General features: G+C 37.7%; 1 protein-coding gene across 1 annotated transcript in view; it reads right to left on the reverse strand.

Moving 5' to 3' along the window:
* CTNNAL1 (catenin alpha like 1) overlaps window positions 1-14,397 on the reverse strand; it is a 57,067-nt gene that overhangs the window by 6,549 nt on the left and 36,121 nt on the right. Inside the window, exons 8-12 of the mRNA XM_082046386.1 lie at window positions 13,263-13,349; window positions 9,349-9,507; window positions 7,575-7,667; window positions 7,110-7,260; window positions 742-779 (exon numbers count right to left, since the gene is read on the reverse strand). Coding sequence (XP_081902512.1) covers window positions 742-779; window positions 7,110-7,260; window positions 7,575-7,667; window positions 9,349-9,507; window positions 13,263-13,349 — 528 coding nt within the window. The remainder of the gene's footprint in view (window positions 1-741; window positions 780-7,109; window positions 7,261-7,574; window positions 7,668-9,348; window positions 9,508-13,262; window positions 13,350-14,397) is intronic.

Raw genomic sequence — 14,397 nt, forward strand, 5'->3', positions numbered from 1 at the left:
AAAAAGTGAGGAGAGAAAGACACATGCTGGAGTTCACTGGGCCTCCTGAGATCATTCTTCCCCTTCTTCCTACCCATGAGAACATTCAGCATGTAGCAAGTGAATCAAATGACACTTACATGATACCAACAGGGTTTAGGAGGCTTCCTAATGTACAGATGCTCTCAGAAACAATATAGTATTAATTATAATCAGCTAAGGATATTAATTGCCTCACAACTAAACCTGGACATTTGGTGCAGCTTTTTTCTCTGCATTAAAAACATTGAAGATCAAAGAAGGAAAAAATAACCAGTTACTTAAGACCCTACAATAGGCTCAAACGTGTCCATTTGTTCCAAGTAGGTAAACTCGGGCAATAACATTAAAAAATCAGATTATGAAGACGTACTTTAATTATATTGCAATGTATTCTTACTGTTTTAATAGTAGCAATGCATTTTTTATTATACAGCATGACAGTCCAGGACATGGTAAAAAAAGGTCATGTTAATGTACAGGAATTAAAGCTCATGTACAATCAAAGTGATTAGAGCATATTACGTAACTAGTTACCCTAGTTTTCCATATGTTTGTTATTCACTTAATAAATTGAAAGAGCTTGATATTTTCTGTCAGCTGTCCAGTCAGGATGCACATTACCAAGATATTGTTATGTCCCCATCAATGTGCAATATGGAAAGAAGTCAATTAGTTAACAGCAGATATAAAGTAAATAAAACAATCCCAAAAGTAACTTACCCCTGGTCTGGGCAGTGACAGGTAGACACGCTTCTCTCCTATGAAGAACACACACATTTACACCAAACATTTGTATGCAGATTTTAATCAATGGGATCACATGTCTTATTTCACCCTTCCTTAAGTTGCAATAATATAAAAACTAATTGCTTACCTGTAATTCCTCCTCTCTGAATATTGCAGAGGGTTGCTTCTCTGTCTCGTGCTTCCATAGAGAGACGAGACAAGCCAACAACTCTGTACTGTTCAGATTTTAGCAGCTGGCGCTTAAGAACACTCCTCTGAACAGTTTCCCTCAGTAAGATTTCTAGTTCCCTGCACGCAACCCACGAACAAGTAAAGGAATTCTCTTCAGCAACTGAACAGCTATCGCTACATGTGTTCATTTTTTTGCAAAGTACAGAACATACAATGGCAGTTCCACCTAAGGCTTTTCTTGGCATAGGTTGCACAGCATAAAATTTGGGGTTGGCAACACCACTAGTGAGCAATACCTGGGTAGGTTTTTCTAAGTAATACCACTACAACCCTCATGTTGCACTATACTGTACGTATCCCATGTGCACTGTATTTTATAAAGTTCTATAGCATCTTACACGCTTACTGAATTATTTCTTATATCCCCAGGAGCCTCAGATATTCCAAGTCTGAGCAAAACAAATGGAGAAAAAACAATAATCCTTTTAGGTGTTGACTAAAAGTGGGTAAGAAGAGTTTATTGGCAAGAGGAAACAGTGCCTGGGCTAATAACCTAGGATTAGAGCTGCAGCTACCAAAAGACTTAATTATCTATGAAGACTTGCATTTATGATAATCGATTCAGGAGAGGAAAGATTCATGATTTTTCAAAAATATGCTCTTTATCTCCTGACACCACAGAAAGATCATGAGTTCCATGTCTAGACAACTTACTCCCAAAAAGCAAATTTCATTGAGTTCACAAGCATCCCTGAACCCTCTTGGTATGTATGAAAAACAGAATTATTCCTTTCTAATATAATTTCTTCCTTCTGCTACCCAGTTTTGTGGAAGATGAAATGAGCTATCGAGGGCACAAGCTGCTTAACTATTTTGTTCAGAATGCAGAGCTATTCAGATTCTAATTGCCCAAACATGCATCCAACCAATACTTCTCACTAAAGACTGAAATAAATTATGAGAAGTGATTTACACCATCCTATGAACCAAAACATCAGCTAAAGGGCATGTAAATAAGCATGTAAGATGCACCAAGAACAAAAGCTAACTTGTAAGTTTAAAACGCTATGGTATAAAAGATGTCCTTGGTGCTATGTAAAAACCTGTTGTACTATGTTTAAAAGGAAAAAAAAAAGTTCAAACTCAGAAAGCTTTGACATAACAAATGGAATACAAATGCATATGGAGAGGATGTGCTACTCACATACTACAAGGTGAGCACTCACAGTTATGGAAACCAAATGGAAAGAGGTAGTAAACAGAAATAAGAAGAAAAAATATGTATTTTTTTCTCTTCAAGCAATTCTCATTATTTGGCTTTGCAAGGCTTCGTTGCTCACTATATTCAGGAAGAGGAAGGATCTCACTATTTGTTTATTGGAACATTAAAAAAACCCAACAAAACAAAACAAACCCACACACACAAAAAAACCCACCTCATGGGACCACTGATGCCAGACCTTTCAAAAGTGCAGATCAACTCAGGCCAGAGATAATCCTACTTCATCAGAAAATACTTAATTACATTGGTATAACCACAGAATTTATATTTTATTCCATTAACAGAATATGCACATATATTTTTTCAGGCATTTAATTTCCTTAGTTTGTAAGTCAGATCTTTGCCATAATAGCAAAAGACTTTTTGACATATTATGATGTTCTTTTTATTTATTCCAGTCTGCCTTTTTTTCCTAATGTGTTTGCTCTAACATGCTTTTCCATTTTTATTTTTTAAATTGAAAATTAATGCTTATTATTTCATCCTCTTTGTTTTCCAGTTTTCCACTTTCTAGTAGTTCCAGCCACATTTTTCCTTCCAAAATGTCTCTTAGTTCAACTTCTAAAGCCCGTTTTTTATCTCTGTCCTTATCTGAGACTAGGACAGCTGCATCCCTGCTTCACCCTTCTTTCTACAACTTTAATCTCTTAATTCTGAAATTCTGGTCTGTTTCCCCTGTTCATCAACTATGTCCCTTCCAAATTCTCATAGTCATTTAACTCCTCGCAAGGCAAGGGGACAAAACAGAAGAAGAGGATAGAAAAGGTTATCTTCATAAATCATTCTAATATTTCTGATCAAAATACAAGGGAGCAAACAGAGGACTATTCACGTTCTTCCCAAACATGTTAAAAACAAAAAGTTCGAAGGAAAAAAAAGAGATTGGCTAACTCCTGACAGATTGGATCAATGAAAAGTACACTCATTAGGTGATCATCTCAAAGTGCAAGAGCCTCCGAGTTAAGTATCACTCTTAAACTAGTCCTTCTCAGCTCCCTGCAGTCCGTGGAGAGCACAGAATCATAGAATGTCCCGAGTTGGAAGGGACCCACAAGGGTCATGGAGTCCAGCTCCTGTCCCTGCATGTGACAACCCCACAGTTCACACCATGTGTCTGAGGGCATTGTCCAGTCTCTTCTTGAACACTGTCAGACTTGGGGCCGTGACACCTCCCTGGGGAGCCTGTTCCAGTGCTCCACCACCCTCTGGGGGAAGAACCTTTTCCTCATGTCCAACCTGAACCTCCCCTGGCACATCTTCCTGACATTCCCTCGGGTCCTGTCACTGGTCACCAGAGAGAAGAGCTCAGTGCTTGCCCCTCCTCCTCCCCTTGTGAGGAACGTGTAGCTGCCATGAGGTCTCCTCTTCTCCAGGCTGAACAAACCAAGTGACTTTAGCTGCTTCTTGTATAGCTTCCCTTCCAAACCCTTCACCAACTTCATAGCCCTCTTCTGGACACTCTCCATTAGATGTATATCTTTTTTTATCCTGTGTAGCCCAGAGCTGCACACAGTGCTCCAGGTGAGGCCGCACCAGTGCAGAGCAGAGCGGGACAATCACTCCAGCAGCTGCCCCACATCTCCCACCCAACATTTCAAAGCCCAGCATGGTGCAGAATGGGCCTCCTCACTGTTGGATTAAATAGTGGTTTAGCATTAAGCAAAAGAAGTCCAGCTCTCCCTCACTGTACAGTTCTGCGCAACACAGAGACATTTTCAAAATACATGTCAGGGTTATGTGCTCTGGTGTGCTCACCGACCTCCCCCAGCCCCACGGGTGTGTGAGCCCCCCTCCCCAAGACAAGCCGATTTCCATTTGGGCATGATCTGGTGCGATTACATTAAAATTGAGTAAAATATTGCTTCATTTCCAAGCCAAATTTGGCTTTCTACCCAAGCAAGTTTTTAGCCTCTGTATGATAAATATCTAATTTGTTGATATAAAAGAAACACTGGATAAGGAGTTATGCAATTGCTCCTAAAAAATAATAAGTATAAACAATATGAAGGTAGTATAATCAGAAAAATGCCTATTTTATTAGATGTGTCCAGCACATTTAGTCACCATTCAAGTTTTACCTCTTAAGCTGTATTCTGAACTCTTTAACAAAGCCAAACATTTAAATTAGTAGTACAAAAATACAAGCTTTTAAACTGAGGGGAAAAAAAATATACCTTCTTACTGTAATTCTATCTTTTGTTACACACAATCACAATTCTACTAAGAATAAAGCACTTGTTACATTTTAGTCCGTAAAATAAAGACACTTTTACCAACCTTAAGACAAGTATCATGAGTTACGAGCAGAATAAAATCTTATAAAATATTGTGAAACTTCTTTATGTTTGGAGGCAAAAGTTTTGTGGAGTGCCACTCATAGTCTCTTCACAAGCAAATATTTTTATTTATTTATTGGGTCATCAGTAGTGTTTTCTAGGAGAAAAAAATGTTGAAAGTGGCAAGGTAACTTCAGGGTATTTTCTGGAAGCAAAAAGGTGGGGGTATCTGTATGAGATTTTTTTTCCCCTTTTTTTTTGACAAGGGTCCCTCTGAAGTCCAACAAGAGAAAACAAGCAAACAAAAAAGATTAGCCCACAATACAAAGGAATACGTTATAGAAGATGGGGTGGATATAAGAGACCAAATTATTTCTAAGGAGATCACTGACAGTTAACATGAAATAATCCACACTCAGAGAGAAATCCCTTACTCAGTTGGGCCATGAGACAAGGAAAATGGAGACCTGATTCCCTAAGCATCATTTTGGCAATACAAGACCTAATGCACCCAAGGCCATATGAAGAATACAAGCCACAATGACTGTCTTACCAATAGTGGTATGAGAACACTTTGTGCTGAAGGAAAGGCTGAGGAAACAAGAGACACTGACAAGAACAGACTCATCTGGCTGTGCCAAACCAGGGCAGATGTCCCCGCTGCCCCCAGGCCCACACATGCCACAGCCTCCGACATGCTCAGCAACACCGACCCCTTCTCTCCTCTCCTTCAAGCAATGACATTGGGTCGCCTTGGGAAATGGTGCTTTAAAGAAACTGGAAAGCACCACTTGTGGAAAATATCTGTTATCTGCTGCCAAAAGCCACAAGAGAAAGTTACTGAGGACAGGAGAGACTGGGAATCTTGTCGCAATGCTTCAAAAACTATTTGTTTGGAGAGCCAAGTATATGCTTTGCTGTGGCTGCATGATTCTCATCCTATTATTTTTAAATATAGGAATATATACATGTATACACACACATATATAAATAAAGTTTACCATTCAACCCTGCTAGACCGCTGTATGAATATGACAAAAAACAGATAACTGCATGATCAGCCCTGTCAACTCCAAATTTATTGTAACACATTAATGCTAGAGTAATACCATATTTTAACTTGCATTATACAAAATTTAATGCTATGTTTTGAGAAAGTCAGTATATCCTTGGCTCCCAAAACAAACAAAAAAACCACTGAAAGTTAAGAGTCCCAGAAACAGGATCTCTGATTGCTACACATCTTTATATGGCATTCCAGAGCAAGGTGGAAGAACAAGTAGGATAGCAACCAGGTATTTCTCAAACGCCTCAAATTCCCAATAACCAGCACTACACACAATTACTGTAAGCCCACTCGGAATTTCAAGATATGTTTTCTTTTTATAAGTCTTTAGACTCAGACACACATTCATCTAGCAACCAGCAGCAACAATTCGAGATTTTACTGCCCTGTGGTTGGTTGTTTACGGCCCTCACAACAAAGCTGGCAGAAAAGAACTGCTTCCACAAAACCTGATCAAGTACAGAAAATCAAACTGACAAACTCTAAAAAGGAAAAAAGGTCTCATGTTAATAGCAAGATGAAATATTATATCACTGATAAAGTGTCATCTAACCTGAATAAGGATTTACATTTTCTGTATCTTAGATACAAAATAAATGAAGTCCCTGTATTTAACTAAACTTTTAAACCTGAGTGATTTTCTTAAGAATACAAGACATTCAGCATTATTGTATATTACATTCTAGCTGTATGCAATTATACCTTAAAGACTGAAACAAACATGTAGCCACAAGAAGTATGACAGGCTACACTAAAGACATCATCTGAAAAAAAAAATTAGATAAAAACAAAAAACAAAATGGCTTCCATTTTTAAGGTAAATTACCCTATACTAAAAGTAAACACAGATTATTTTTTCCTTAAGATTCCAAGGTTTTCTTCTACATGTTGTACAAATACCAATAAACTTACCAACCAGAGAAAATATCCCAAGATTGTGCAGAGTCGTCAGAGATTCCATCCAGAAGAAAGGACAGCAGTTTAAAAATCAAATAACTACATTCACTACATTATGAAGTGAACACAAGGCAAGCTGACAGTATAGAATATATGCATATATATTTTTCCAGAAATACAGGAAATTAATTAAACATGTCACACAATTGAAGTTATATCTTGATTGTCATGAACTGTTATGTCTGAGAAAAACCAAAAGGTGGGATGAAAGCCCTACAGTCCTAATATTTGGACACTGCTGGCAAAGAGCTGTGTCGAATACTTTTGTGTCCTTTGAACAGTTCTATTTGGAACTAACTAACTGGAACTAATCACAGTGCAGAAAGTTGAACACACTTAATTTTACACCCATCAGGCCTTTAAATTTTTTGGCTGTTTTTCTTTGAAAAAAATCCAATAAACACCCTAATTTGACATCTATACAAAAACAATATATTTGTGGATTGCCACCAAGATACCACATTGCCATACGGGATGTGGAGCTGTTTACTGCACTCTTTAGGAAACACTATTTCCTAAATCACACTCAAAATCCTTAGACTACATTTTTTGAAAACTACATTTTTCTATTTGTACACAGCATTCTTACCTCTTCTTCCTTCAAACACATCATTGATTTCTCTCAACAACACAGACATGTCACTCAATTGAGACTCCCAGGCTTCACAGAACACCTCAAGATTTTCTTTTGCAATCTTGCTAGATGGATGTAATGCCAGTGTTTCCGCAGCAGAAATTATCTGGACAGAGAACAAAAAATTCGCTATTGGAAATCCTGGTAAAAAGTGTTGCATGTGAATTCATAAATGCCTTCACAGGCAAAATATGAAATTAAACTGCTACTATTATGTCTTTGTAGCGTATTATATTTGCCTGACATGTGCAGGCTTGATGGTCCCCCTTGTGCATTCTTTCAGTTATTGCCGAACATTAAAGTGTAACTCTTTCTTAGAACTGCTTTGAATAGTTCAACGTTAGGTCTCCAAAAAATTCATACAAGTAATTTTTATTTATTCATCTCCAGTAAAAGTGGCCAGATAAAAGCGAAGCATACCTGTGGGCCAGTGACCTGGAAGGTATCTTCTGCATGTATGCAAGTAATCTCGAGGGGCTCAGTTCCAGAAACATGCCTCAACAAGCGACACATCTAAATATTTGTATAAATTTAAAGAGGAAAGAATGCTAAAAAATATGCTTTCGTTAGTAGTGAGAAAAGGTGCATATGCACAAATACACACACACACAAAGTTACTGATAGTCCTTTCAGAGACTTATTGGGGACCACACAGCTGGTTGTTTCTCAGGGAGCATTTACAATAAGAACTGGGCTAAATCCTGACTTGGAATGTGTAGAAAATAACCAAGAGAAATAAAAGTATTAATAAATAAATAGAAACAAAACGATTGCAAATAGTTATGGCTGAATAAACCTGAAAGTAATTGGACACCTATGGAACTTGGAAAAATTGTAGCATGAATGACTTCATCAAAACAGCAATTAGCAACCATGTGGAAAATTCAGGTCTTCATCATCCAGGGGACTGAATTATCTTTGAGCAAATCAGCATCCAATTAATTTCGGGAAGAAATTCTGTTTCACAGTAAGCAAAATGTAGTAATCCTTTTTTTTTTTTTTTTTTTTAATAAGTTTAAGAGTCAGCTTTGGGCTGAGAGAAGCATCAAAGTTTTCTGATCAAAATGAGAACTTATACGACAGAGATAGTACATATGAAACTAACTGCACTGTCCATCATCAGAAATGCTACAAGGTCTCACATACAGACACTATTTAACCTCATGGTTATGCTCAGCGTCTCACTGGAACACAAATTAATCACAGAAAAAGGGGATATTAAAGCCGAAATTAAAAATCCACAATGCTGATTTGCCAGTCGCAGAAGTTCAAAGGTGTTGCTTCTGGATTCATACTTCTGGAATGAATCTTCATGCCCCATATGATATCACAGTTTTTTAGGAATCAATGATTACTGGATGCCATGCAAATACAGCTTCTGGCATCACCATGTTCCAGATGTATCTTTGTATGGTGCTGTTACTTCTGCTCCATCTTAAGACCACAGTATGTGACAGAATTTGTAAAAGCAAAGCAAAACTATGTATGCACACACTCTTGAATAATCCTAATTATCAAAAAAAACAAAATCTGTCTGTCAGAAGAGAGAACCACAAGGCAGACATCCTCTCCACAGGTAATCCTAATAGCCATCATCTCGCAATAGTCTTGGGAATCCTATTTGTTCACGTGTGTGAATACTACCACACAAAACAATGAACGTATTAGTACACAAAACACATACCGCTTTTCACAAAGCAGAAAAGATTTTCAGTGGCCCTCTTGACTGAGAAAAACTATACAAGATCTTCAAAATAGTCAAGTTAATTGCATTAAGAAACTTAACCTTACATTCCAGCATTCTTAAAATGTATCTTCAGATTCAGCTGTTGCTGGATGCCTACGGCTTCAAAGAAAAAGGCTATTATCTTTTCTTGGATCCAGAAACCTATTTTTTTAATTAACATTTTAGCCCAGATATATGGAAATAGATAACACAGAGTCAAACAATGAGTTTGAGTCTAGATCCAGGGGGAGAATTTGGTATGACACTACACCCCTTCTGCAGCTGTTTGCCATAGTGACATCTCTAGATCAGACCATACCAGGAACAATACAAAATTCAACACTATACCAAGCAAATAAATTAAAATTACAAAAAAGCAGACCAAAGCCTTCCTAAAGAACAGATGAAGACAAATCCGGCCACTTATTTTTTAAGTGCCTTACAAAGTGAAAGTAGCTGTGAACTCACCTCAACAAGTTGTTCTTTCTGCTCTGACAGCTTGCAAGTATATTCTGCTACAGCTTCAAGATTTCCTTCTACTCCTGTGATCTTTAATGCTTTGAGGACCATGTGATCTGTATGGTATTTTAACAGATCTGCTGCCAGAGATGTTGCTGCACTATGGACCTTGAGTAGCATTAAAAGAAAAAGGAGAGATAAACCTTGGAAGGAAAAAAAATGCACCCAGTACTAAGTCACATAACCCTAAGAGACAGACTGTTTTTCCCAAGGAGCAAAAAAATTACTGCCATGAAAGATCATATACAGCCTGCATATTATCTGGGGCTTTAATTCTTCAATTATAACTGAAAGTACAAAGATGAAATCCACTGCATTAAAAAGAACAACAAAAAACTCTACCAAAAAATAAACCACAAACCACAACCAAATACAAAGAGAAACAAATGAGCAGCTGGGTAAAATCAGAACATGAAGTTATCACATTGCTGCTTTCTGATAATGTAACAGCTGGGAAAAAAACAGATGCATCATTTTGTGGGGCACGAAGTTCAGCATAAGCACAGCACAATGGCCACTTCACTTCTTGTGAAGGAAACACATTAAAAGAATCAGACTGAAGCCACACAGCATCTGAGTTTCTAATACATTAGAAACTAAATTCTTATTAATAAATTGTATTGCCAGTGATGCAAAGGAAAACTTGCATTTATCAGCTTGTTGCAGAGCCTTAGAAAAGCAAAACCCATCTTTTCTGCAAGGAGACGGAAGCAAGAGATGGATACCGGAGAGGTCTCAAACACTCCCTACGCTCCCAAACAAGGAGAAGCTTCCCCTTGAAACACATCCCTAAATCCCAACATGCTTTCAGACCCACAGATCTGCTGAAATTGTGCTGTGCAGGACTCTGCTAGACAACAGCTATCAGAAACTGCTGCTAGTTCTAGAGACTATCATCAAAGTAGGTTTACCCATGCCCTATAATTTGCCCCACTTAAAAATACAGGTAAGACCAAACCACCAATCTCTTTTAAAGTAGCAGACCATTCTGATGCTCTGTTTTCCTTATGCTCACAAGACTGTAATATTATGCTCGCTTTGCAGGTCTGCATTGAATATACAACAAACTTGGTTATTCAAGAAGAAAGTTATTTTTCAAGTTCTTATGAACGCAATGATTTTGAAATTGTGACACTGGTGGGCCTTGATTCCATAAGGAAAACAATGTTTATTATATGGTTTTTTTTTTTTTTTTCCTCCTGACTTTATCTATTTCCCCACCATCCCCTGGCAGCACTTCTTGTGCAGTTCAGAATTAAGGGGGGGGGGGGGGTGTTTTGTTTTTAATTTTGTGCAAGAAACTTCAATTGTTGCCTCAAAACCTGCTGCTACTGTTTTTTAGAAAAAGCAAAAAAAGCTATGACAACATGTAGCAAACTATTTATATAGCATTGCTTGCATGCCATTAAAAATTTGCACAAACCACTGATCTCAGAAATTAAGTCAGCTCTGAAGAAAGGATATCTGCGAGGCTTGTAATATTGGAGTAGTAAAACTGGCAATTCTCATTAATATATAGGCTATGTAGAGATTACCTTTTCATTAGAAATTCACTTCTACTTGAAGCTGTCTCTGATCATTAGCGGAAAATGTTCTCAAGGAAGGAACATACCTCTCGTTTCTTCCACAAAATGACAGAGAGGGGAAACTGCTACTTTTAACAAGACTGTAGCGTGTTCTCAGCCACCCAGGCTCTCAAAAACATTTTAATTAGAGTCACAATACTTAAATTTCACCAAGAGTGACTGATAGACTGCAGTACCATGAGTCAGACTGACAGGACCATCCTTCTCAGCCATGCACAGAACCCAACTCAACCCAATGACCCAAGCCAACTACACAACGAACAAGTAAAATGACATAATACTCTAAATTAGGTCTTCTAAGTAAAATTCATGCTGTGCATTTTTAAAAAGTCACTAAGCAAGCTTTTATACTCTGCAGGTCACCAAAGCAAGTCCTACAGAACTTAGGACTTGTTAGTTTAGAAATCCAAACCCACTCTATTTGCTCTACAATTTCTGAACCAGCGTGCTACATTTTCACCTGCATTGCTTTTAACATGGAGCAACATCACAGGGCACAGACAATTCACTATTTTGTATTATATGCCACTTTTGTTAGCTGGTTTACAGAAGGTAATTTTCTATTATTGTCACCTGACAAAATTCTATAACTTTGTGGTAAATGTGTAGTCTTTGTTGCACATCATTTTCATAAATAGAAACCTGTGGGCAGGACAACATGGCAAGATTTACATTTATGGAGCTGCAAGAAAACAGAGATATTAATGATTTCTTTCACATACTATATTCCAGCTGCCTCTGGCTTTATGATACTGCAATTACATAGTCACATACTAATTTGACTGGGAACCCTTCCTCCTCATTCAGCACATGGGAGCAATGTTACTCAAAAAGGATGCTCTTACAGTTAAAGCAGCTGAATGTCACTCTGGAAAAGCTCTGCTACCAACTTCCTACATAATGGTGACTAAAGAAAAAACTCTTAAAGTACACAAATTATGTACCCTCTATTTTCTGGGAGCCCAACACACTGCCTGAGAGCAGAAGCACAAAGCACTTAACTGCAACTGAAATAAGTGCAAAGCACTATTCAAATATTCAGGACAGCTGTAGGAATTACAATCAGGAAGATGAAAGTCTGATGAGGAGCAGCTGAGGGAACTGGGGCTGTTTAGCCTGGAGAAAAGGAGGCTGAGGGGAGACCCGATCGCTGTCTACAACTACCTGAAAAGAGGTTGTAGCATGGAGGGGGTTGGTCTCTTCTCCCAAGTAGCAAGTGATAGGACAAGAGGAAATGGCCTCAAGTTGTGCCAGGGGAGGTTTAGATTGGATATTAGGAAAAATTTCTTCACAGAAGTGTTGCCAGGCATTGGAACAGGCTGCCCAGGGAAATGATGGAGTCACCATCCGTGGAGGGGTTTAAAAGATGTCTAGGGGCACTTAGGGACATGGTTTAGCAGTGGATTTGGCCATGCTGGGTTTGCAGTTGGACTCTATGATCTCAAACCTAAATGATTCTATGGTTTTGCCTCTATTAAAAAATACGCAGCATGATTTTTGAGCACTTGAGGTTTTCCAGTTACAGCAGCAGAGACCTCAATCTAAGAAAGTTCACCATACTTGTCTAATATCTTTGCATTTCTCTATAACCTAGTATTGAAACCCTCACTGTTCTCAGTTTCATTTCTCCATTTGCTTAAAGGAACAATAATATGAAGTGGTTGAGAAGACATCTGAATGCTTTGTAAGTATTTCAGAAGCTGTCAGAAACCAGTAATTCTGTACTTGGCTCAAATCTGTGGAAGAGACAAGCCACCAACGTTATCCAATAATAGTGTGGGGTGAAGGACCCTACCTGGCAAGTGCAGTCCATCCCATGTACTAAGTGAGGCAGCTACCTCATGTGTGTATTTCAGGTGACACCCAGCATACTTGCATTTAGGAAAAGAAAGATTTACAAACACATATACAGCTGCCAACTGTTTAGAAAAATACCCAAGTATTTAAAACAGTGATGCATGCATCCACAATGAAAGTTTAGCCTTTTCATTTAAAGTAATGATTATATACATAGTACTTATTTCCAAACACTTGTCTGTCTTATTGTTGTCAAGTTAGCAAAGAGCCTATGTAGCTAACAGATTTCTGACAAATTCTAAGTAAAGACAAAGAAGATGAGTGCATGCAAGCTCCCTAATGTAAATCTGATTACGGTATTCTTGTTTATAAACAGATTCTAGCTTTCTTTGGGTACAGGATCTTATTTTACAACTTCACATTGAACAAGGAAAAAAATCAAGCTTTTATTCAGTTGATGCTTGCTTAAACTAGACTCACCTCTCTTTTAAGTTCATTCATGCACTGGCATGTTTTTAAAATGGCTACTTCCAAGTCTTCCATGAGATCCTTTGTCTTCTGGTTTTGCTACAAGTCAAAGAAAGCAACCAACAGAACATTACACAAGAACTCCAGCAAATCCCACCTTCACATCATGTGCATTACTTCAAGTTGCTTTAGCAGACAGCCTTTTCTTTCTAGATGTAATGTTTTCATTTGCACATCCTGAGCATATTTTATTCGAAAAATTATTTTATACAAACATTTATCACCAAATCAAACCTAAAAACAATAGTGATGCAAGCTAATTGACTGCTTCTGTTCACCAGGAATTTATTTCTGAACCTCACTGAGCTTTTTTCAGGAAAAGAGTTTTCTTAAGCTTTACAACTTCAAAAAATCTTCTGTCTAAACAACCTAAAGTAGAGAAACAGTTCAGGGTTTTTTGAAATATAAATATTATTTTAAAATAAAGCGGTACCTAAAATGTTATACCAACTATTCTATATTGAATTACAAAAAAGTTACTTAAAGCATCTTTGTAAGACTTTAGATCATTGTCTAATTTAAACAAGTACAGCAGCTAACAACATTTTGTTGAGGCAGCTTCAAGACAGAGTTCCCACTTCTACAAACAGCACCTAGCAAGCTGGTGCTATTTTATCTGCTTATTGTGTCTTCAGTCACAGATAGGCTGGGTTATTTATTAATGAAAACACGTAATGCATAAGCATACATGTACATGCCCAAGTATTTTCATGGATCATATATATGCAAAGTCTTGTGCCAGGCTCTCATTTCTATCACTTGAAATGTAGCATGTATAATAAATTATTTAGAGGTGATCATTTTTCCACCAATAACAGAGCTTAGAAATGCCAAAGTGTACTGGTTTTGGCTGGCAATTGATTTTCTCCATAGTATCTTGGATTTACGACAGAAAGTGTTGATAACATGGCGATGCATTAGCTGTTGCTGAGTGGTGGTTACACAGCTGCCTTCCAAGGGCTAACCACAAACACCAAGCTAAACAGAGGTTTACTTTCCTTTAGTTAGGGGATTATGTGCAATTAATATTCTATATATGTGTCTTCGTTGTAAAAACAACAGTCTGTATTATGAATATGATACATAT

Source organism: Streptopelia decaocto, assembly GCF_964273445.1.
Source record: "Streptopelia decaocto genome assembly, chromosome: 2".
NCBI lineage: Eukaryota > Metazoa > Chordata > Aves > Columbiformes > Columbidae > Streptopelia > Streptopelia decaocto.